Here is a 24,358-nt window from a genome sequence, read left to right as displayed (position 1 = left end):
TGGGGTGGAGGTAACTAGACACAAGATGTGGGGATGATTGAGGAAGAGGAACAGCATAGACACAGCAACCTATTTTTTCTAACAATGCAAGAACTCCTAAACCAGTACCACTCTTCCTCCTCTCTTCCTATCTTTTAGCTTGTACTGAAGTGCAAAGAGACTTGAGAGAATCTTGGAATGGAACTCCCAAGGTAAACTTGCTGGTCGAGTCGGTAGTTAGGAAGGCAAATACAATGGCAACATTTGTTTTGAGAGGACTTGAATATGAAAACATAGATGTACTTTTGAGGCTGTATAACACTCTGGTCAGACCAGAGTATTGTGGTTATTGTGGAGTATTGTGTGCAGTTTTGGGCCTCATATCTCAGGAAGGATGTACTGGCCCTGGGGCATGTTCAGAGGAGGTTCACTAGAATGGTCCCAGGGAAGAAAGCATATGAGGAACATTTGAGTACTTTGGAACTATACTCAATGGAGTTTAGAAGGATGTGGGAGATCCAATTGAAACATAAACAACATTGAATGGCCTGGTCAGAGTACATATTCTGAAGATGTTTCCATTGGTGGGAGAGACAAGTACCCGAGGGCATAGTAAAGAGAAGACATTTTTAGAAAGAAGATGAGAAACTACTTCAGCCAGAGAGTGGTGAATTTCTGGAATTCATTGCTACCAGGCTGTGGAGGCCAGGTCATCAGTATATTTTAAGACTTGAGATAGGTTCTTCAGTATTGAGGGTTATGAGGAGAAAGCAGAAGAATTGAGTTGAGAAACTTGTCAGCTATGATTGAATGGTGGAGCAGGCTTGATGGGCTGAATGGTCTTATTTCTGCTCCTGTGTCTTATGGTCAAATCCCCTCAGCATACTTTCCATAGAAACTGGTCAGAACACGAGCAGGCCTTTTGGTCCATCATGTCTATGTTGACCATGATGCCATTATAAACCAATTCCATCTGCCTACATATGGTCCACATCCTTCTACCGTCCATCAGTCTGTCTAAATGCTTCTTTAAACGTTGCTTCTATCACCTCCCCGGCAGTGCACATCTCCTTCAAACTACTTGCCACCTTAAACCTATGACCCTTAGTATTTTACATTTCCACCCTGGGGCAAAAGACTATTCACCCTATTTAAGCTCTCATTATTTTGTATACTTCTGTCAAGTTGCCCATCATCCTTTTTTGCTCTCGTGAAAACAGTCCAAGTTTGTCCAGTCTCTACTTGGAGCTAATGCATTCCGATCCAGGCAACATTCTGGTAAAGCTCTTGTGCTCCTTCTCCAAAGCCTCCACATCCTTCCTATAGTTTGGTGACAAGAAGTGGGCACAATACTCCAAATGTAACTAAGGTTCCATCCAGCTGCAACATAACTTGCTAACTTTTACACTCAATGCCCTGACTAATGAAGATAAGCATGCTGTACTCCCTTTTTTTGCCACCTTATCTAATTGTGTTGTTACTTTCAGGGAGCTATGGATTTGCACCCCAAATTTTCACTGAACATAAATGCTCCTAAGAGTCCAAACATTTACTGAATACTTGTAAATTTCTTATTTCATTGCAACTTACTGTCACACTTGTAGTATCATTTGCAGATTTGGCTATCATACCTAATGCCCTGCATCCAAGTCCTTTCTAAAGATTGGGGTACCCCACTAGTAACCTCTTGCCAGCCAGTAAACTCCCATTCATCCTGACTCTGCTTTCTGTTAGTTAGCCAAAGCCCCACTCGAAGCTAATAAACCATCCCAAATTCCATGTGATTCTGCGTTTGGTGCAGCACCTTATCAGGTGCCTTCTGGAGATCCAGATAACATCCATTATCCATTTTGCTTGTTCCATCTTGAAAGAACCTCTAGCAAATTAGTCAAACACAATTTACCCTTTATAAAGCCATGATAACTCTGGATTGTGTTTTGACTTGTTAAATTTCCTGTTATTACTTCGTTAATGGATTAGAAGAATTTCCCAATGATATTCATGACTTTCCACACATTGCAGACCATATCTTAAAATGATTGCCCATGTATTAACGTCAGTTTGGATTCCTTATTACTTTATTATTGTAACCTGGATTTCCTTTTATTTCTGACATTCTTCATTTAAATCCAAATATAACTACTATTAAAAACAATATCAATTTGTGTCACCAAGATTGTGATTCTGGTCATTGGGAAAATTGCTACTTTAAGCAATTCTGTCAAATCCCTGATGCATTTTTCCAGAAAAGAAAATTGATGATCATGCATTAATGCCAGTATTTTCCCCACAGTAGTAAGTGTAGGAGATATTAAAAAGTGGATATTCTGCTGTTCTGAAATCATGGCTGATCAGTGGCCTGTAAGCCCTCTTCCCAATTCTCTTAAGTGTTTGATTTAACATTTTAAAACATCTGTAGTAGAGTTAAATGATTAACCTACCATTAATTATTGTTTGCGTAAGTAACTTTCAAATATCTACCAGTATGGAAGTATTTCCTAACTTCCGAAAGCCTATGTTTAATTTTCATGTCCCTAGTCCCAACCAGTGAAACAGGGTTAAGAGAGAGAAATGATCAGTTAAAAGAAAAAGAATAAAGGCTGCAGTTGATGTAAAACCTTTAATGCACATAGAACTGCCCAAATCAATTAATCAATCAGTCAGGTACTTTGTGCAGTTATTGTTGTAATGGTCAAGATGTGACCCCTGATTTGTGCACAGGAAGCTTTCACAAATAGCAAAATGATAACAAGATGATGTAATGTGTGATGTTGATTAAAGGTTAAATATTAGCTCAGAAGCTGGATATAACTACCTTGTTCTTCAAAATAATAGTGCCATGGGATCTTTTACATGTGCCCAAGTGGCAGATGGACCCTTGGTTTAACATTTCATCTTTAGGTTGCCACCTCCAACATTGCAGCATTCCCTCTGTACAATGCTGAAGTGTCAGCTTGATTTTTGCACTGAAGTCTTTGTGTTATTCACAAACTTAAATGATGAGATAAAACATCACATTTCAAAGTAGTTAAGAAATACTTAATTATTTTGGTGGTTGAGATTTTAGGAATAATCTGTATGTGACATTGCTAGCTACAGTCTTCCAGTATCTGTCCATGATCTGTCTGCTTTCTCTAACGCTTTAACCACTTTCTTAACTACAGTGCATTATCTTCAGTTCCATCAGTTTCCTTTTCCAATACTTCAGTCACCTTTCACAAAGACTGAACCAAGAGTTATATCCAGTGAAGATTAAAGTGGTGCTGGAAAAGCACAGCAGGTCAGGCAGCAGCAGAGAAGCAGGAAAATTGACGTTTTGGGCAAAAACCCTTAATCAGGAATGAGGCTGGGAGCCTCTGGGATGGAGAGATAAATGGAAGGGGGATGGAGCTCAGGAGAAGGTGGCTGAGTGTGCAGTAGGTGGATGGAGGTGGGGGTGAATGTGATAGGTCAGAGAGGAGGGTGGAGCAGATAGGTGGGAAGGAAGATTGACAGGTGGGACAGGTCATGAGGATGGTGCAGAATTGGAAGGTTGGAACTGGGGTAAAGGTGGGGTGAGGGCAAATGTGGAAACTGGTGAAGTCCACATTGATACTATGGGATTGAAGGGTCCAGAGGTGGAAGATGTGTTCTTCCTCCAGGCGTTGGGTGATAAGGGAGTGGTGATGGAGGAGGCCCAGGACCTGCTTGTCTTCTGCAGAGTGGGAGGGAGAGTTGAAACGTTCGGCCACGGGGCGGTAGGGTTGATTGATGCGAGTGCCCCAGCGAAGGCATCCAGTCTCCCCAATGTAGAGCAAACCGCATTGGGAGCAATAGTGGAAATGTCAGCGGATGATGCGATTTATGCGGAGGTTGGTGGGGTGGAAAGGTGAGGACCGAGGGGTTCTGTCCTTGTTGCGGTTGGAGGGGTGGGGTTTGAGGATGGAGGTGCGGTCGTGGATGAGAAGCTTTGGAGGGCATCTTCAACCACGTGGGAGGGGAAATGGCAATCTTTAAGGAAGGAAGCTATCTGGTGTGTTCTGTAGTGCAACTGGTCCTCATGGGAGCAGGTCCGGCGTAGGTGGAGGAATTCTGAATAGAGGATGACATTTTTGCAGGAGGTAGGGTGAGAGAAGGTATAATCCAGGTAGCTGTGGGAGTCTCGGTGTTTGGTTTAAAAAAAAGTCAGTGTTGAGTCGATCATCATGAATGAAGATGGAGAGGTCCAGGAAGGTGAGGGAGGTTTCAGAGATGATCCAGGTGAATTTAAGATCGGTGTGGAATGTATTGGTGAACTTGATAAACTGTTCAACCTCCTTGTGGGAGCACGAGGTGGCGCTGATGCAGTCATCAGTGTAGCAGAGGAAAAGGTGGAGAGTAATGCCGGTGTAACTCCAGAAGATGGACAAAGTGACAGCCATAGCTGGCCTTTTTGTCTGGAGGAAGTGGGTGGCTTCGAAGGAGAAATTGTTTGGGGTGAAGACCAGTGCAGCTAAATGAATAACAGTGGAAGGATACTGGTGGGGACGTTGGGAGAGGGTGAAATGGAGGGCTTGTAGGCCCTGGTCATGGTGGATGGAGTGTAGAGGGACTGGATGACCATGGTGAAGATGAGGCATTGGGGGCTGGGGAAACAGAAGTCTCAAAGGAGGTGGATGTTGTGGGTGGTGTCCTGAATGTATGTGGGGAGTTCCTGGACAGGGGGTTAGGACAGTAGGTGGAGATGGGTTTGGTGGGGTAGGAGCAGGTTGAGGTCATGGGTCAGCTGGCGGTAGGAGTTATATCCACCTCGCCTTTGGAAGAAAGTCAATCTGTTCCTTTCAAGGTGAAGAATGGCATCAAGATATGTACCAATCTGAGGAGAAACTAGCAATAGAACATCAGGATGTAAAATAGAAACCCTGCCTCCGTTTGACAAATTTATTTGCTTTTATAGAATTCAAATTTGCTTTTTCTATTATCAAGAAAATTGACTGACTACTGTCTTATCACCTACTGTTGCAATCGCACTGATAAATTTAACATCTAATTCTGTAACCAAGAGTATATAGGCTATTGAAATACATTAATCTATTGTGTTACCATGTAAATTACAAGCTGGTTAGCTCAGTTTGCGAGATGGCTAATCTTGTTCAGATTAATGTCAATAACATGGATTTGATTCTTGATCCTTCAGAGATGGATATGGGGCCTGACTTCTTGCTCTCCCTTTTTTGAGAGTGGAAAGTAATAGCAGACCACTGACAATGACTGCCAAGAAAATGGCTCAGGGTGACCTCCAGACTGAGCATATGTAAATGAATAAACAAATCATGTGGACTGATGCTTGAAGAAAAACTCTTACTTGTAGAGCACTGCCTCATGTCTTCAGGTTTTCTGAAAGTCTTTCAAAGTTAATTAAATTGCTTTTGAAATGCTTTGGAAGTGAAGATAACTTATTATTTGGGTAAGTATGATAACCAATTTGCGGAGAGAAATTTTTTTAGGAAGCAAGTTTAAACTTGAGAGGGGACCATTGACCAGGGTGTCAGTGGCCCTCTGCTCTTGGAGTAGTATCATTTGGATTTTTAATTCATCTGAAACTCAATTACAACTGTTCAACTGAAAGATGACTTTTTTTTTGCAAAACCAGCATTTGCTCAGCATTGTTTTGAAAGACTGAATAGTATATGCACATGTGCAAAGAGTTCAAGTGAATATTGTACAATGCTTTTCACTGAGCTGTTGAAAACACTTGGAGGAAAAAAATCTGATTGTTTTTGAGAGCTGTTTCAACAAAATTGCATTCTATTTGTATCACCTTGACGAGAAAGATAATGAAATTATTCATTCCTGGTTGTCAGAGTTCATTGATTTTTAAGAATTTGTGCACAGAAGACACGTAGGTGAATTCAAATTTAAAAATGCTCCAGCCATTGCTTATTATCCCATTTAAATTATAACTAGTGTTTGTACCTTACTGCTGTTAATGGCTTTATCTGAACTGAGGTGCAAATTAATCGCATCCTTGGTAAATGCCAAGAGTCATTGGTGCAGGCATATCTGCACAGGTGACCATCTTTGCCAGGCATCTTGGCATTTGTAGCACATACTCCATTTCCACAGTACTAACTTGCATTTCATTATCAAATATTTAGAGTAGAGGAAATTGTATACAAGTTTCAACTGAAGTATGCAGGGTCACCCAGGTCTCTCTTTTTTTAACATTGCACATTTCTCACCTTAATCTATTCTTCAAAGCTCCAGAGAATACAGGCCCAATTTCTTCAATCACTTTTCTTATAGGGCAGTCCTGATGAACCTATGATATACACCTGTATAGCAGGTTTTGTCAACATACCATTTCCCTTCCTAATTGCGTGTTTAGTTGCATGCTCGCTTCAGTAACTAATAGCCATGGATACCTAGGTCCTTTTTTTTTTGCATCTATCCTTCTCGACCTCATTATTTTAAAAAATGTTCTGCATTTTCATTTTTCCTTAATCTCCACAAGTGCTACTTCCATGTTCTTTACCTTGAATTCTCTCATTCCCACATGTAATGGATCTTAATTGATCCTTGCTAATCTTTTTTCCTTTCACATACTGATGGAGGTTTGATTGATAGCCCTTAAGTTCCTCACTAGCATTCATATTCTCTTTTCTTTTACCAGTTTCATGATCTTCCTTTGCTGGGTCTTAAATTGCTATCCATTCTTTGGGTTATATCTGGTATTTGTAAGCCCCTTTTGTTGACTTAATGCATTTATTAACTTCTAATAGCCAGATTGATTCACATTTGCTTTAGGAGTGTTTTTTTTTCTTATTGGAATTTTATATTTATTGTAAATATTGTCTATAAATGCTAGCCATTTCCTGTCTCCCTTTGAATCTTTGTGGATTTTCCCAAATCCAGTATAGCTAGAGCTGCAGCTCATACCCTTAGTTTCCTTTGCTTAGATTTTAAAATGCTAGCTTCAGAATGAACTATGTCATGTTCAAACTTGATGTAATATTTTGATATATCATGCTCACTGTTTCTAATAACTCTTAAAGATTATGAATTAGCTTTTTCTCAATACAAAACACGAAATCCATTGAACCCCCTCTCCAGAAGTTGGCTCCTCAATGTATTGTTCCAGAAATCCATCAATTTGCACTGCATTACCTTGGAGTGCAAGTTCATAGCTCCTTGAAAGCAGAGTCACAGGTAGATAGGACAGTGAAGAAGGCATGTGGTGTGCTTTATTGGTCAGAGTATTGAGTACAGGAGTTGGGAGGTCATGTTGCGGCTGTACAGGACATTGGTTAGGCCACTTTTAGAATATTGCATGCAACCTGGTCTCCTTCCTATCAGAAGGATGTTGTGAAACTTGAAAGCATTCAGAAAAGATTTACAAAGATGTTGCCAAGATTGGAGGATTTGAGCTTTAGGGAGAGGTTGAATAGGCTAGGGCTGTTTTCCCTGGAGCGTCGGAGGCTGAGGGGTGACCTTACAGAGGTTTATGAAGGGGCATGGATAGGATAGATAGACAAAGTCTCTTCCCTGGGGTGGAGGAGTCCAGAACTAGAGGATGTAGGTTTAGGGTGAGAGGGGAAAGATATAAAAGTGACCCGAGGGGCAGCTTTTTCACACAGAGGGTGGTGCGTGTTTGGAATGAGCTGCCAGAGGAAGTGGTGGAGGCTAATACGATTGTGACATTTAAAAGGCATCTGGATGGGTATATGAATAGAAAAGGTTTGGAGGGATATGGGCTGGGTGTGTGGAACTAGATTGGTTTGGGATATCTGGTTGGCATGGATGAGTTGGACATGTCTGTTTCCATGCTGTACATTTCTGACTGAGGAGTGCAAGCTGCTAAAGCAGGTCATAGGCCATGGATGGATCCGAAGATGGAGTCTAGCTAACGTATAAGGAGTTCATCCTCCATAGCATTTATGCTGGCGTGGTTAACTCGCTCTAAATCCATACTGAAATTACCTATCACATTTGTTACATGTATCTGTAATTTCTTGATTTATACGATGCCCAATATTTATACTACAGATTGGGACAGCATCTCTTACAAACGTTCGCTTCTCCTTGCTGTTTATTGATCTCCCAAATCTTTTTCTGCATTTTGATCTTAGATCCTCTGTTACTAATGTAGTGATGTTATCTCTTATTAGGAAGGCTATCCTGTCTCTCTTTCCTTTCTTTTTGAATATCCTTCCTAAATGTTGAATGTCTTTGGATGTTCATATGCCAATCTTGGTTACTCTGTAGCCATTTCTCTAATGGAAATTGAATCAATCCATTTAGCTTTTTCTTAGAATCTCCTCTTCCTGCCAAACTTATTTAAATCCTCGCCAGTTGTACCAGCAGGTTTCCCTGCGAAGATATTAGCCCCAATCCATCCCAAGATGGGTCCTGCCAATTTTATATAGGTCCCGATGCCAACCCTCCTGCACTAGTTTTCAGTTGCACGTCTGTTTCTGTGAGCACTGGTATGTGGCGCTGGGAGTAATCCTAGGATATTACTTTACAGGTCCTGCTTTTCAATCTTCTTCCTAGCTCCATGAAACCTGCTTTCAGGACCTCATCCGTCGTCCTCTGTCTGTTCTTCCTTTCCTAGAAGAATGTAAGATAACTGTCCTGTGTCATCCTTGACCCTAGTACAAGATGAAGTGCTTTTGCCTGACGAATCAACTCTCCTGCTCCTTGGATGCTGTTTGACCTGCTGTGTTTTCCAACATCACCCTTTTTGACCCTAGCACAAGGGAGCCCATGTACCATTTTAAAGTTAAGATTTTGGCGTAAATGTCTGCCAGGCCACCCAACAAAAGTAATGTTCTTCCATGCTGCTGCTTACCTTCCTATCTGGTGCCACTGACTTGGTTCTAGTTGAACTTCTGAGACCATCACCTCATCAAGGACAAGAGCTCATTCATGAGATGTTATCTTGGAGGGCTACTGCATCACGTGCCTGTTTCTTTTCGAACTGTCTGCAAGTCTCCCATTCTTTGTCTGCTTGTACGTACCTATGTTGCAGTGTGACTTTGTCCCTGAACGTGCTATCCCATGTCGTCTGCCTTACAGAAGCAGGACAATAGCTCCTGCCATCATTTGAGTCCTGAAACCTGGAGCTCAATTTCAGCAGTATCTTTATCTTTACCCATGTGTATCCATAACTCTTCGCATTCTACAGGCTGTACATTCCACTTGCACTACTGACTTGTACGTTTAACTGCACCAAGCTTTGCAAGTAGAATAACTTATCAATCGGCGCCTTCTGCTGTACTTAAGCAAGAGTCCAATACTGGAGGATGAAGAAAGTAAATTGAAAAAAAGACACTCAACTTCACTTAACTCCCCAAATTCATTGTTTGAAATTTCCACCCTGTGTTTGCTGCGCAGAGATCCCAATTATTGTACATTTTTGGAGCTGCATAGTAAGAACTAGACTGAATTGGTCCATTTAATCAGCTACTCACAAGCAAAATTTCTTTACTCTGCGAAAGACTAGATGTCACCATCTATTTCCCTACAGTCTATATCTTCCATATCCTTTTCCATAGTAAATACTGATGCAAAATATTCATTTAGTATCTTCCCCATTTTCTGTAGCTCCACACAAAGGCTGCCTTGCTGATCTTTCAAGGGCCCTATTCCCTCCCTAGTTATCCTTTTGTCCTTAATGTATTTGTAAAAACCCTTTGGATTCTCCTTAATTCTGTTTACCTCTATGACTAGAAGGAGCTAACTTTACATTTCTTTTTCTTCGTCATACTTTATTTTCTTATCTGACTCTAATTCTTAGTCCTGTAAAAACAATTAACTGGTTAAATACAGATCACACTTAGAAACCTATTATAACAACCTCCTTTTTGGTCTATCTACTTTGGACTATCCCTTAAAAATGGGAAAGCATATTACTTTAAACCAAGGAAGCTGAAAGAAAATGTGATTAATTTTAAAAATAAGTTATTGCACACATACTGAGTGGCCTTATTTGAGCAGTAGGGTAGAAGGCTAGTCACTTCTTCAACGTGTGTGTGTGTGTGTGTGTGTGTGTGTGTGTGGATTCAGGAGGTCTCAGCACAGTCACAGCTTCTTGTTTGGTTTCTGGGCAAGTGTTGATAGTCTTGTTTGTGGACACTTTTGGAGAAACTTCCAACCTGCAAGGGAGAGTCTCTAAATCTGAATATCTCACTCCTTTTCTGTACTATGCACTGTCCTCTCTCGTGCTGTCCTGGAACACAGCTTATTGCTCCGATTTTCTGTAGACTGTTTAGATTAGATTCCCTACAGTGTAGAAACAGGAAATAAGTCCACACCGATCCTCCAAAGAGTAACCCACCCAGACCTATTTCCCTCTGACTAATGTACCTAACATGATTGGCAATTTAGCACGACCAATTCACCTGACCTGCACATCTTTGGATTGTGGGAGGAAACTGCAGCACCCAGAGGAAATCCATGCAGACGCTGGGAGAATGTGCAAACTTCTCACAGACAGTTGCCAGAGGCTGGAATTGAATCTGGGACTCTGGTGCTGTGAGGCAGCAGTGCTAATCACTGTGCCACCATGTTCTCTCTGCATCTGACCCCACTGATAGGAAAATGGGGAGAAAACCTTCAGAAGCATAAACTACAAGTGCTCAATCAGTAGACAAAAGATGTGAACACTAAGATTTTCAAACATTATGTCATTAGCACAGAATTAGAAAGGGTCGAAGCAACTCTTTGTCTGTGATCTGGGCTGATGCCAGAAGTGTTTCTGACTTTGTTTTCCTTCCTCCCTCAATCATTATATTTGTGTATTTTGTCTCTTTGCTTGTCTGTGTATATGAAAATTTTAAGGTGATATAAATTAATTTATAACTTAACAATGTTTTTCTTTCAATTCACTGCCCTGAATGTTGAAGATTCTCCATTTTTTACTGTAAGAGATAAACTTGTTTTTGATGTCCCACGGATGGTAAAATGGATCTGAATTCAAAGTTCGCCATGACTCTTTTTTTTTGAATGTTGGAGCAGGCTCGAGGGGCTGTATGGTATACTTGTATTCCTATTATGTGTGTTTTAATCTTATGCTTTAAACTACTTCAAGCACAGATGTATATATCTTGCTGAGGGTTAAAGTAATGGTCATTACAGATCCACATTTTGGAAGCATTGTCAGATGGAAGGGTATTGAATTTAGTTGCAGGAAATTGTGATTCGTTTCTGCCATGCTTAAACACTGATGAAGATTTTGATGGTGTGCTGCTGGATAAATTAGATGCGATGATGTGTTGATACTTTCTACTGAATTGGTACACTTCATGCTCCAAATCATTTCCAAACCAAACATATTGAGCATCAGAACTTTAATCTTTCTAATAATAAGATAGCATGGATTAAAACTAACCCATTCTCAGCAAACCTTTTCAATTGATTTTTGATTCCTGTTTGAAGCAACTTTGAATCTGATATAAAATGAACGTAAGATAGATATCTGACTAATTTTTATTATCATATTTGTAAGTAAAATATTGAGGCAATGCTGAGCTGCTGACTGGAGGCAAAGTTGGCAGATTTGCTGCATGTGTTTGTATTAACTGTAATTGAAGAGATGTATAAACAAACAGTTTGTCAGCAAATAATCTTGTGAAGTAGAAATTTGGGTCTCAATTTTAGAACCTTTTTAAACTTTTGTTAGTTGATGCACTGTGATGAGCTGGCACTATGACTCCTATCGACTTTTAAAAATAATATTCATTTCCATAATAAATTTAATGCAGTAAAATGGGGCAAACTTCCAGAGTGAAAACTATCAACGTGGGAACTGACTAACATCTGGGTTATTTAAGAGGTTAGATCTTAACAAATTGAAATATTATGTGGTTAGATAAAGATGTTTATGACGATAGGACGGTCAAGTTTATTTAATGCGTTTGAAAACTGGAATAACCAGGACCCAGTGCAGATCAATGGTAATGTGAATGATGGGCAACTGGAACTTAGTACATTAAGATATGACCATTAGAGTTCTGGATGGGTTTCAGATTATCAAGTGGAGAAAATGAAGCCTGGCCAGATGAGCATTGAAATTGTCAAATCTAGAGAGGACATAGTTGCATGCATGAATGTTTGAGCAGCAGATGACCTCCTATTTCCAGTCGTTAATATGTCAGGAATTAAGGGTCGCAATTTCAAGATTGTCAGAAAAAGAGCTAGGAGTGAAATGAGGAAAAATCTCTTTATTGAGAGAATTGTTCGGGTTTGGAACACACTCCCTAGGAGAACGGTGGAGGTGGATTCCAAGGGAGATTTCAGATAGATAGATGATAGACACACACATATACATATCTATGTGTGTGTTTTTGTGTATATGTATACATGTAAGTGATGAAGTTAGAGGGCTACAGATGGTGGTGCTGCAGAGTGAAGCTAGGTTGGTACCTCTTTTGGGAGCCAGTACAGATATGATGGGTCCAATAACATTGAACTGTTCAGTCACCTTAGGATCCATGACAAGGTGAAGTGGAAGAAAGTCATCCCCTGTCTTGAGGAGCTACCTTGGAAGATTTTGTAACCAAAAAACATAAGCACCAGGAAGAGATAGTATGCGTTTTAAAAAAATTTGTTTCTTTGAACTACATTTGTGCAGATAGAGAACTATAGTCAAGAGTGAAACACTGCTAACAGTAACAAAATAGTAAGGTAAGCTGAAGGAGAATAAAATTTGGTGTATATAGGAAATAGATTAGTAATTCATCCAAATTATTTACGTTTGCACATTTCTTTTCCTGATTGACTTACACTAAAGTAAGATTCGTTCAGCAATACTCTGATACAAATAGATATCTAACCTTTGGAGTGCTGACAGAAAATGTTTACTTACTGAGTGAAACTCATCAAGCTAATGTGCTTTATTTAATTAAAGGTGCAATGGAAGAGCTTCATAGCCTTGATCCTCGACGGCAGGAATTATTGGAGGCAAGGTTTACAGGAGGTGTAAGTACTGGAAGTGGAAGTGGAAGCACAGGAGCAAAAGTAAGCCTGGTTTCATTCATAGCTTGTTTAGGGGGCGATTTTGTAGTGGTTAAGGGTGTTGTGTTGTTTGCTGCTGAAATTTTCAGTTATGACTTAAGAATGTCTCGACTTGAATATTCTAACACATGGCTGGTTGATCTTGCGCGTTCCATCCTCTGTAAACTTGACCTCACCCAGAACTTTGGTGTCTTAAGGTCTCATTCCTCATCACCCTTGTGCTTGCAAACCTACATTAATTCCTGTTCAAGCAATTTATTTTAAGTTCTCATCCTATTTTTAAACAATTTTGGACCTTGCAGTTTCTTGTCTCTATTCACCTCCAAACCTATGTTTTGTCAAGTTATCTGCACTCTTAATTTTTGTGCAATTTCAGTTATAATTGCTCCACCTTTTAATGGCTGTTCCTGTAGTTGCATTGGCCTCAAACTTTATAATTTCCTTTATATGCCCCTCTGCTCCTCTCTCTCTCTTTCTCTAATATCTCCTTCCATGGCTTGGTGTCATGCACTGTCTTATTGTGTTGCTGTAAAGCATTTTGGGATGCTACCTAAGTGTTAATATAATTTAAGGAAATGCCTTTCTAATACCAGAGGTTAATTTTATATGAAAAGCAGTGGATCTTAAACACTAATTTTGAAGAAAACCTTCTAACTCCAACCCCTTGCTGAAGGTTTATATGTATGTGCTTTACTTGGGTGTTTCTAAATCTTCTCTATTTTCATAACTCCAGGTTGTGATGTAATTTTCTTTATTCAGTGCAACCATTCCAGAGACAAGTTGTAAGTGTGCATATGGGTAGAAAGCAGTAAAACAAAAACAGGACAATAAGGAAATACCATAATCCTACCATTTGAGGGGTTTTGGTGATTTTTAATTTTGAACAAATCTTATAAACAATTGGCTTCTTTAAGTACAGCCCAAGATTCATTCACACTCCTTTTGTTTTCTTTCGGTGTCTTTCATGTAGCCGAGTTAACTGGATCTCCAGCTGATCTGGAGCCAGATTCTACAAGTTGCTATAGTTATCTGTTCTTCAGTGTGTAGTCTTTAACCTAGTTTGATCTAATAGTTCTCTGCATTTCAGCCTGCATGGAGTTGATTTACCAAATACGTATCATTTATCATATATGTTTTATTGAAGTGTACAGTGATAAATCTTTTGTAACATGTTTCTAAATAACAAGTGATAACAGTGAGACAAATGTAATGGATGTAAAGCACAGGTATAAATGTGTTTTTCCTGGTTGGTAAGATGTAATGAATGGTGTATGTTATGATCCCAGCTAAACTAGACAAGTCTGATCCCAGACCGAAATCTAGCTTTTTATATCATGTTTTGATTTTAATGAGGTGGTCTCTCATTGAAACGTAAGCGTGCAATGTTTCAGATTTACTTTTAACAATAAAACAGAAGTTTATTAAGCTGAAGGAAAGAAGATAGAACAAAGCAGACTATTTGTTTTTTGTTTATGACACAGGCTTGACGATTTTGAAAGACATTGGTGAAATATAATACCATTAATCCCCAAAACATTCCTTTACAGATCCCAAAACACCCCAATTTGGCAATCAAAGACACTCCTTATACAACATGTATACCAGAAAATCCCATTCTATAATACCTGGATAGATTTAATTTGACTTCATTCCCAGTTTGGAAAATCTTATTGTTCCAGGAAGAAGCTATGAGTTTAAACATTCTCAACTTCAAATTATCTGTTCAGGGTTTCGGGTGTAAGGTTTGAATAGTTCCTTACTCGAAGGTTGTCTAATGTTCCAAAACTTCTGCAGAACTGCCAAACACTGAAAATAAATCCAAAGTGGCACCTCTACTCAGTGTTTCTCCTATGCTTTAAAATAAAAGCAAAGAGTTTAATTTAGATAAATGTGAGGTGCTGCATTTTGGAAAGGCAGTTCAGAGCAGGCCTTATACACTTAATGGTAAGGTCCTGGAGAGTGTCGCTGAACAAAGAGACCTTGGAGTGCAGGTTCATAGTTCTTTGAAAGTGGAGTCAAAGGTAGATAGGATCGTGAAGAAGTCATTTGCTTTCCTTTATTGGTCAGAGCATTGAGTATGAGAGTTGGGAGGTCATGTTGTGGCTTTACAGGACATTGGTTAGGCCATTGGAATATTGTGTGCAATAAACTTTTGGATAAAAATGGGATAGCATAGGATCGATGGGCTTCAGATTGTTGCACCAACCTGTGGAACCATCGAGGGCCGAAGGACCTGAACTGTGCTGTAATGTTCTATATTCTAAATGTTCTAATTCTGGTCTCCCTCCTATCAGAAAGATGTTGTGAAACTTGAAAGGGGTCAGAAAATATTTACAAGGATGTTGCCAGGGTTGGAGGATTTGAGCTATAGAGAGAGGCAGAACAGTCTGGGGCTGTTTTCCCTGGAGTGTTGGAGGCTGTGGGGTGAGTTTGAGGTTTATAAAATCATGAGGGGCATGAATAGGGTTAGTAGACAAGGTTGAGAGAGTGGTGCTGGAAAAGCACAGCAGTTTAGCAGTCATGCTGCATGACTTGTGCTTTTCCAGCACCACAATCTCGACTCTGATTTCCAGCATCTGCAGTCCTCTCCTTTGCCTAAGTAGACAAAGTCTGTTCCCTGAGGTAGGGGAGTCCAGACCTAGAGAGCATTGGTTTAGAATGAGGGAGGAAAGATTTAAAAGGGACCTCAGGGGTGCCTTTTTCATGTAGAGGGTGGTGCGTGTATGGAATGAGCTGTCAGAGGAAGTGTTGGAAGCTGGTACAATTACAACATTTAAAAGGGACCTGGATGGGTATGTGAATAGGAAATGTTTAGAGGATATGGCCAATTGCTGGCAAATGGGACTAGATCAAGTTAGGATACCTGGTTAGCATGGACAAGTTGGACCGAAGGGTCTTTTTCTGTGCTGTAAATTTCTATGACTCAAAATTCAGAAATTTCTCATGGAAACACTTGAGGCGCATTAAGTAACCAAATAAATAAATTGCTCGGTTTTAAACTCTACTAAGGCAAATAAAAAGTTGCCAGTTCTGAAAACTAGCTCTCTCAAATTATGTTTTTTTTAAAAAAAAAGGGTTGGATATTGAAGCACTCTTGTTAAGTATGAATTCTTTTACATGCACAGGAAAACCCATATGTCACCAAGTCAAAATCCAAGCTTAGCATAATTATTGCTGACTGTTTGACTTAAAGATAATAAATTTGGAGGTGTAGTGGACAGCGAAGAGGATTACCTCAGATTACAACAGGATCTGGACCAGATGGGCCAATGGGCTGAGAAGTGGCAGATGGAGTTTGATTCAGATAAATGCGAGGTGCTGCAGATTGGGAAAGCAAATCTTAGCAGGATTTATACACTTAATGGTAAAGTCCTAGGGAGTGTTGCTGAACAAAGAGACCTTGGAGTGCAGGTTCATAGTTCCTTGAAAGTGGAGTCACAGGTAGATAGGATAGTGAAGAAGGCATTTGGTATGCTTTCCTTTATTGGTCATAGTATTGTGTACAGGAGTTGGGAGGTCATGTTGCGGCTGTACAGGACATTGATTAGGCCACTGTTGGAATATTGTGTGCATTTCTGGTCTCCTTCCTATTGGAAAGATGTTGTGAAACTTGAAAGGGTTCAGAAAGGTCTACTAGGATGTTGCCAGGATTGGAGGATCTGAGCTACAGGGAGAGGTTGAACAGGCTGGGGCTGTTTTCCCTGGAGCGTCGGAGGCTGATGGATGACCTTATAGACGTTTGCAAAATTATGAGGGACATGAATAGGATAAATAGACAACGTCCTTTCCCTGGGGTCAGAGAGTCCAGAACTAGAGGGCATAGGTTTAAGGTGAGAGGGCAAAGGTATAAAAGAGACGTAAGGGGCAACGTTTTCACGCAGAGGGTGGTATGTGTATGGAATGAGCTGCCAGAGGATGTGGTGGAGGCTGGTACAATTGCAACATTTAAGAGGCATTTGGATGGGTATATGAATGGGAAGGGTTTGGAGGGATGTGGGCTGGGCACTGGCAGGTGGGACTAGATTGGGTTGGGATATCTGGTCGACATGGACGGGTTGGACCGAAGGGTCTGTTTCCGTACTGCACATCTCTATGACTCTAAATACATCATGTGCTATAGGGGTCAGTGCTGGGATCTCAATATTTAATGTTTTGGGGGTAGATTGAAGGAGTTAAGACCATGCACCTTAAAGAGGGCTCATGCCCGAAACGTTGATTCTCCTGCTACTTGGATGCTGCCTGACCTGCTGCACTTTTCCAGCAACACATTTTCAGCTCTGATCTCCAGCATCTGCAGTCCTCACTTTCTCCCTGATGTTGAACTTCTGACCACAACTGTAAGGATTGTGCTAAATTAGTTCATGATTAATAAAAAGTTAAATGTTTTAGAATGTTTCAACATGTACGTCACAAAATAGAAGACATCTAACTGCTTTTTGTTATTTACATTTTAAATGCTGATTTTCACTCATTTTTGGTTGCTTTTCCAAACAGGCTTTAACAAATAATGAATGTTCTAACCACAGTTTTGGAAGTCTTGGATCATTAAGTGACAAAGAGTCAGAGGTATGTATGGAGTTAATTGTTTTCTTTTGTTATCCCGGGAGATTTGAATTTCCTTTCTCTATCTTTCTCTTTTACGAGAATATACCTTGCCATGCCCAAACTATCTTATTGTTAAAGGCCACCAGCTGTTTGGTTGCTGTTTTGCCTGCTAGTCTTTGGTTGCAGTTTATCTAGGTTGGACTCGTTCCTACTTGAGTGAATTGGCTTCACCGCTAATTATTCTTACTCTGGATTGCTGCCTAACATTTTCCATAGCCAGCCTAAACCTATGATCGCTTGTTCACTGTATTCCTTCTAGACACTTAGTCCACGTGGCACACCTCCATTTCCAAGAATCAAGCTTATCAGTGTCTTTATTGTTGGACTGGAAACATACTTTTTGCAAGAATTGTCCTGAACACACTGGAGGAGCTCTTGCACCACTTATTCCTTTTGTTGTACAGTTTTATTATCACTATATTAGGACAATTATAATGACTGAGTCATTTCAAGGTGGAGTGTGTGCGGTGACATGGTCCCCAGGCTTGTATTTCAGAGCCACAGGTGATCCATGGCATTTGATGGAATCTGAGTTCAATAAAACTCTCTGTAATTAACAATCTGGTACAATAATGTATCTTAGAGAAGAAAACCTGTAATCCGCTGGCCACCGTGTGACTCCAGATTCTGAGCAACATGATTAACTCTTAGCTGTTCTCTGAAATAGCCGAGCAAGCCATTCTGTTTTGCAACAGCTAGAAAATCTTAGTAAAGGAATGAAAGTGGATGTGTCATCTGACTTTAAGGCAACAGAACTGATGGAAAATATAGCCCCACCAAAATCCTCCGTCGTAAAATTTGGGTATTAGGGCTAAAGTTGGAAAAGCTGTCTCAGATCAGTGAAGCAATAAGATTACACATAGTCATACTCACAGAAACATACAGACAACACCAACCAGGGCAGATCCACCAGAGGTGGTGGCGCAATGGTATACAATTGAAAGACAGTAGACCTGGGAGTCCTCCACGTTACCTCCAAATCCTTATGAAGTCTCATGGCATCAGGCCAAATATGGGCAGGGAAACCACCACCTTTTAATTATCACCTTCTCACCCTCTTGTGCTGTCCCTCAAAAATAAAAGCTGCTGAATCCATACACTTCAATGTCAAACAGGACCTGAAGGGCATATTCAGGGTGGCGAATGGCTCAGACTTAATGTGGGGCTTCAGTGTACATGACAAAAATAGCTCAGCACCATCTCAACCTATTGAGCTGATCAAGTCCTAAATGACATAATTATTAGATGGGGATTGTTGTGAGGGATTAAAAAAAAGGCAAAAACATACTAATCCTCACCAATCTGCCTGCCATAGATGCATCTGTTTATGCCACTAGTGGTAAGAGTGACCGCCACACCGTCTTTGTGGAGACAAAAATCCTACTTTCAAATTGAGAATATCTTTTATCATGTGTGGTACTATCACTGTGCTCAAAGGATTAGACTTTGAACATATCTAGCAACTCAAGACCGAGTAATCATGAGATGCAGTGGCTGTCAGCAGCAGAGTTGAATTCCAAGCAATCTGCAATCTTGTGACCAGCCCTGCCGAACTCTGCAGTCATGAAAGGTGGTGGACAATTTGAACAACTCACTGGAAAAGGTGGCTTAACAAATATACACATCCTCCGTAATGGGAGGTTGCAGCACGTAAGTTTAAAATTTAAGGCCGAAGCAACTGCAACAATCTTCAGATAAATGCCAAGTTGTTGATCCATCTCTGCTTCCGGCACCACCACAAATGCCGGTCTTCAGCCAAATTCTATTCACCACGTGAGGTATCAAGAAACAGCTGAAGACATTAGCTATCGGGAGGGTCATTAGACCCAAGAGTATTCTGGCAATGATATTAAGACGAGTGCTCTAGAACTTGCCACGCTTTTAGCCAAGTTGTTCCAGTACAGCTACAACACTGATGTCAACCTGACAATATAGATAATTGCCTAAGTATGTCCTGTGCACAAAGAGAAGGACTAATCAATCCAATCAATAACTGCAGTCTTCTCTCACTCGTGTGTAAAATGAATGGAAGATGTCATCCACATGGCTATTAAGCAGAACCTGTTTAGTAATAAACTACTCTCTGCTCAATATATGGGTTCCACCAGGACCACTCAGATCCTGACCTCATTACAGCCTTGGTTCAGACATGGACAAAAGAGTTGAATTCCAAAGGTGAAGTGAGAGTGACTACTCTTGACATAGAGGCTACCTTTGATCGAGTATGGCGTCAAGGAGCCCCAACAAAACGAGTCAGTGGGGATCTGGTGGGGAAAACGGTGCTTTCCACGGTTGTATCTTTCACAAAGAAAGATGGTCTGGTTAATGGAGATCTATCATCTCAGCTCAGGATAGTCCTAGTCTCAACCATCTCTCACTGCTTCATCAGGGACCTTCCATGATGGAGGGATGTGATCGTACAATGTTAACTATTGATGACACTTACAATAACGAAACAGCCCATGTCCAAATGCAGCAATACTTGGACAAACATCCAAATTCGGACTGACAGCTCTGTGCCTCAAATGCTGGACAACGACCATATCCGATGAAAGAGATACTTAATGGCATAACCATCACTGAAATACCCCATTATCAATATCCTGGTGTTACCATTGACCAGAAACTGAGTTGGACTACCCATATAAATACTGTAGCTACAAGAACAGGTCAGAAGCCATGAATCCTGTGGTGAGTAATTCGCCTTCTGATTTTTCTCCGACACCTAACCACCACCTAAAAGGCACAGGTAAGCAGTGTGATGGAAAATTCCCAACTTGGCCAGATGAGTGTTGCTCCAATAATGTTCAAGATGGTTGATACCATCCAGCGCAAAGCAGCTTGTTAAATTTGCACCACATCTAAACACATTCATTCCCTTCATCACTTTATTTACAGTAGTGTGTGTCATCTAAGATATGCTTTGAAGATTTACCAATGCAACTTGGACACCACCTTCCAAACCTACAACCAGTTCCATCTCTAAGAACAAAAGCAGCAGGTCCATGGGAATACCATCACCTTCAAGTTCCCCTCTAAGCCAGTCAGCACCTTGACTTAGAAATTTGTCACTGTTCCTTTAGTGTCATTAAGTCAAAATCCTTTGTATTCCCTCCCCAAACAGCATTATGAATCCAATTCAGTTAAAGAAGGCAGCTCACTACTGCCATCATTTCAAGGGTAACCGATGATGGTCCAGCCAGTGATGCTCTGATCCCATGTAAACAAATTATCTCATCCCTCTGTAATTTCAATGTAAAGGTGTTATGCTACATTTTCACCATTGTTTGATGGTTGAAAGACAACACAAGACAATGTTATTGCTTCAGTTTTTATTTCATTCTTTAGCTCTAGCCAAATAAATTGTCCTTGATTCCTGTGGGAGTCCTCTCTCTTTCACCTTTGTAGTGTTATCCTTAACCAATACTGCTACAACCCCCTTATTCTTTTTTCCCGTCTTGAATTGAACTTTTATCCATGACTACTTCAGACCAGTTTGACCATTTTTAGCCACGTTTTCATTATAACCATGACATTAGATTTCCACAACTTTGTGAATGCAGCTTACCAATCCAGTTTGTCAAGCACAAATCATGGTACTAACCCTGATTTAGACTTTACTTTCCTATTTACTGTAAATCCATCTAATAACTTAAGAAATGCTCTCTGTATTGTTTCTGTAATGTTTACTCTTGTTCCAATACTCGTGACAAGTTCGTTCAAACACTTTCCAACGGTACTAGCGATTGGTTCCTACCAGTGTAGCTGCAGCCCATCTGAGCTGCATAAGTCCCAGCTCTCTGAGTTGGTCCCAATGTCCCAGGAATCTAAAACCCTCCCAACTGCGTAATTTTTCGAGGCATACGTTCATCTGCTTTATTGTTAATTTCCATATTTGCGTACTTGTAGTGGTAGTAATCCAGACGTTACAATTTTTGACATTCTGCTTACTAATTTCCTACTTGGTTCCCTAAATTCTAATGTAAGCCTACATATCTCTTTCTACTTGAGGCATTAATGCTGACTGTTTGACCCAGAGTGTGCTCTGGCACCAAGGAGACTACATACCATCCAGGATTTCACATTTGCAGCCATGGAAACACAGGTGGGAAGGCATGTAGTCAGGTTGATAGAGTCCACAGAGGATTTATAAGGTTAAGTGAGTGGACAAAATATTGGTAGGTACATTGCAATGTGGGAAAATGCAAGGTCGTGCAATTTGGCTGTAGAGCTGAATATTATTTAAATAGTTATCGACTGCAGAAAAATACAGTATAAAGGGATTTTGGAGTTCTCGAGAATGAGTCACAAAAACGGGCATTCCAGTTCAGTGGTAATAGAGAAGTGCTACCCTTTATTTCAAAGGGAATAAAGTACTAAATTGGGCGTAGTTGCAAATTACTGAAGATGTTGAAAATAGGGAGGTCTTGCTAACATTATACAACTCACTAGTCAGACCAGACCTGGAATACTGTGAGCAGTTTTTTTTTTCTTCCTTATCCAAGGCAAGATATAATGGCATTGGAATCAATCCAGAGAAGATTTACTTGATTGATCCTAGATATGGAATGATTTTCATGGGAGAAGTTGAGTAGTATGGCCTTGTACTCAGTGGAGTTTAGAAAAATGGAAGAACTCATAAATGAAATTCTTAATGAAGTAGATGCAAAGAAGTTGTTTCTCCTTGTGGGAGAGTTTAAGACTAGAAGGCTGAGAAAAACTTTTTTTAATCCATAAGGAAATAAAGGTTTATGGGGATAAGACAAAGTGGAGTTGTTTATCAGATTAGAACTGATCTTGCTGCATGCTGGAGTATGTCCTATGGCCTGAATAGTCTGCTTTTGCTTTGACTACTTATGGTCTTGTTCATTTGACCTAGCTGTCAAATCTCCAAGGCTACTGCTACTTGAGTGATCTTTGTGTACCTAGGTACAGTTGAATTAGCCATGGTATTATGAGCTTGGCTGTGCTTCTGAGATGAAACCTTGTTTTCATCAGCATTCCAAATTAAATGCGTTTGAAGCATGGGATGCATTCACAGGATCCCTGCACTTACTTTCTTGCTCTGGATCTATTGTAGCTCCCAACTATTTGAGCATCACTATATGTTGGATTTGGTTTTGCGATTTGGTTTTGCATTTTGTCACAATTTATGCCTTCATGCTTTTCTCTTTTTTTTTAGTGGATATCTCTCTTGTTCTTCTTTGTCCTTTTTCATTGTTTATTTTTGCTTTATGATGTTTGTTTTTTCTCTTACCTATTAGAAAATTCATATGATAGTAAATTAGAAAATTCTGTTGCCACATACTCAGGGTTGAATTAGATATTCTTAGCAACGAAGGAACTGGACCACAAAGGCTTTTGCACACTCCAAACCTCTCCTTATTTTGCATCATGTTTGTAAAACCACAGATGGAAGAATTTCTGTTTTCTGAACTTTTTTTAAAAAAATATATCTTCTATGCCTCCTAATGCATGGTTCACCTATTCTCAAAATGAAACAGGAGGCAGAAAAGCCGCATGTAAAACAATAGGAAGAAAAAAATCAGAAAACATGCTTAACTGGGAATTCTTGTGTTCAGCAGGCTGATAAAATCTTGAACATGGAATTTGTACGGTTACGGACGGTGTTTCCCCGCTGGTCAAAATCTTGATTTAGCACAAGTGCAAATTGGCATAGAAAGCCTGAAATTTTGGTGCAGTACTCAGCTCCACCCTAGCCAATGCTTTGAATATGTCGCATCCATTATCCTCTTCAGTGAAATTGCAACAAATGAAATCAATTTATATATTGAGAGACCTCCCCTCACCAAGTCCTTACTTTCTGCAGTTGTGTCAGAGAAACCTCTGGTTAAGCCTAGTTCAATGCGATATAACTAAGTTTTAAGTGAGAAATTATGAATTAACTCTGGTGGGATAACAAATTTGGCTGTGAAAATATTATTTTATATTGTGCAATTTATGAAATATATTGTAATACTAGATTTCTAAAGCTTTTTAAATATGACGTAGTATTTGGACTTGCACAGAAACTGTTAGAATCATTCACAGACATCTTCAATAATTATCAATCCTGTGTTAAACATAAAGCCACAACACACAACTATATTTAAATTGGCACAAGGCGCAACAGGCATCAGTCAGCATTTAAAAGTGGATAAATCCCCAGGACCTGATCAGGTGTACCCCAGAACTCTGTGGGAAGCTAGAGAAGTGGTTGCTAGGCCTCTTGCTGAGATATTTGTATCATCGATAGTCACAGGTGAGGTGCCGGAAGACTGGAGGTTGGCAAATGTGGTGCCACTATTTAAGAAGGGCGGTAAAGACAAGCCAGGGAACTATAGATCGGTGAGCCTGACCTTAGTGGTGGGCAAGTTGTTGAAGGGAAACCTGAGGGACAGGATGTACATGTATTTGGAAAGGCAAGGACTGATTCGGGATAGTCAACATGGCTTTGTGTGTGAGAAATCATGTCTCACAAACTTGATTGAGTTTTTTGAAGCAGTAACAAAGAAGATTGATGAGGGCAGAGCAGTAGATGTGATCTATATGGACTTCAGTAAGGCGTTTGACAAGGTTCCCCATGGGAGACTGATTAGCAAAGTTAGATCTCATGGAATACAGTCAGAACTAGCAATTTGGATACAGAACTGGCTCAAAGGTAGGAGACAGGTGGTGGTGGAGGGTTGTTTTTCAGACTGGAAGCCTGTGACCAATGGAGTGCCACAAGGATCGGTGCTGGGCCCTCTACTTTTTTTTGTCATTTTACATAAATGATTTGGATGCGAGCATAAGAGAT

General features: G+C 40.2%; 1 protein-coding gene across 4 annotated transcripts in view; it reads left to right on the top strand.

Annotated features, from left to right (window-relative positions):
• The window catches only part of LOC140482220 (serine/threonine-protein kinase tousled-like 1), a 142,258-nt gene that overhangs the window by 21,002 nt on the left and 96,898 nt on the right, over nucleotides 1-24,358 (top strand). For all 4 annotated transcript variants that reach the window (XM_072579319.1, XM_072579317.1, XM_072579316.1 and 1 more), the window contains exons 3-4: nucleotides 12,848-12,957; nucleotides 17,449-17,520. In XM_072579319.1, the coding sequence (XP_072435420.1) occupies nucleotides 12,848-12,957; nucleotides 17,449-17,520 (182 nt within the window). The remainder of the gene's footprint in view (nucleotides 1-12,847; nucleotides 12,958-17,448; nucleotides 17,521-24,358) is intronic.

The sequence above is a fragment of the Chiloscyllium punctatum genome, chromosome 10, assembly GCF_047496795.1.
Source record: "Chiloscyllium punctatum isolate Juve2018m chromosome 10, sChiPun1.3, whole genome shotgun sequence".
Taxonomy (NCBI): Eukaryota; Metazoa; Chordata; class Chondrichthyes; order Orectolobiformes; family Hemiscylliidae; genus Chiloscyllium; species Chiloscyllium punctatum.
This window is presented reverse-complemented; position numbering and strand designations above follow the sequence as displayed.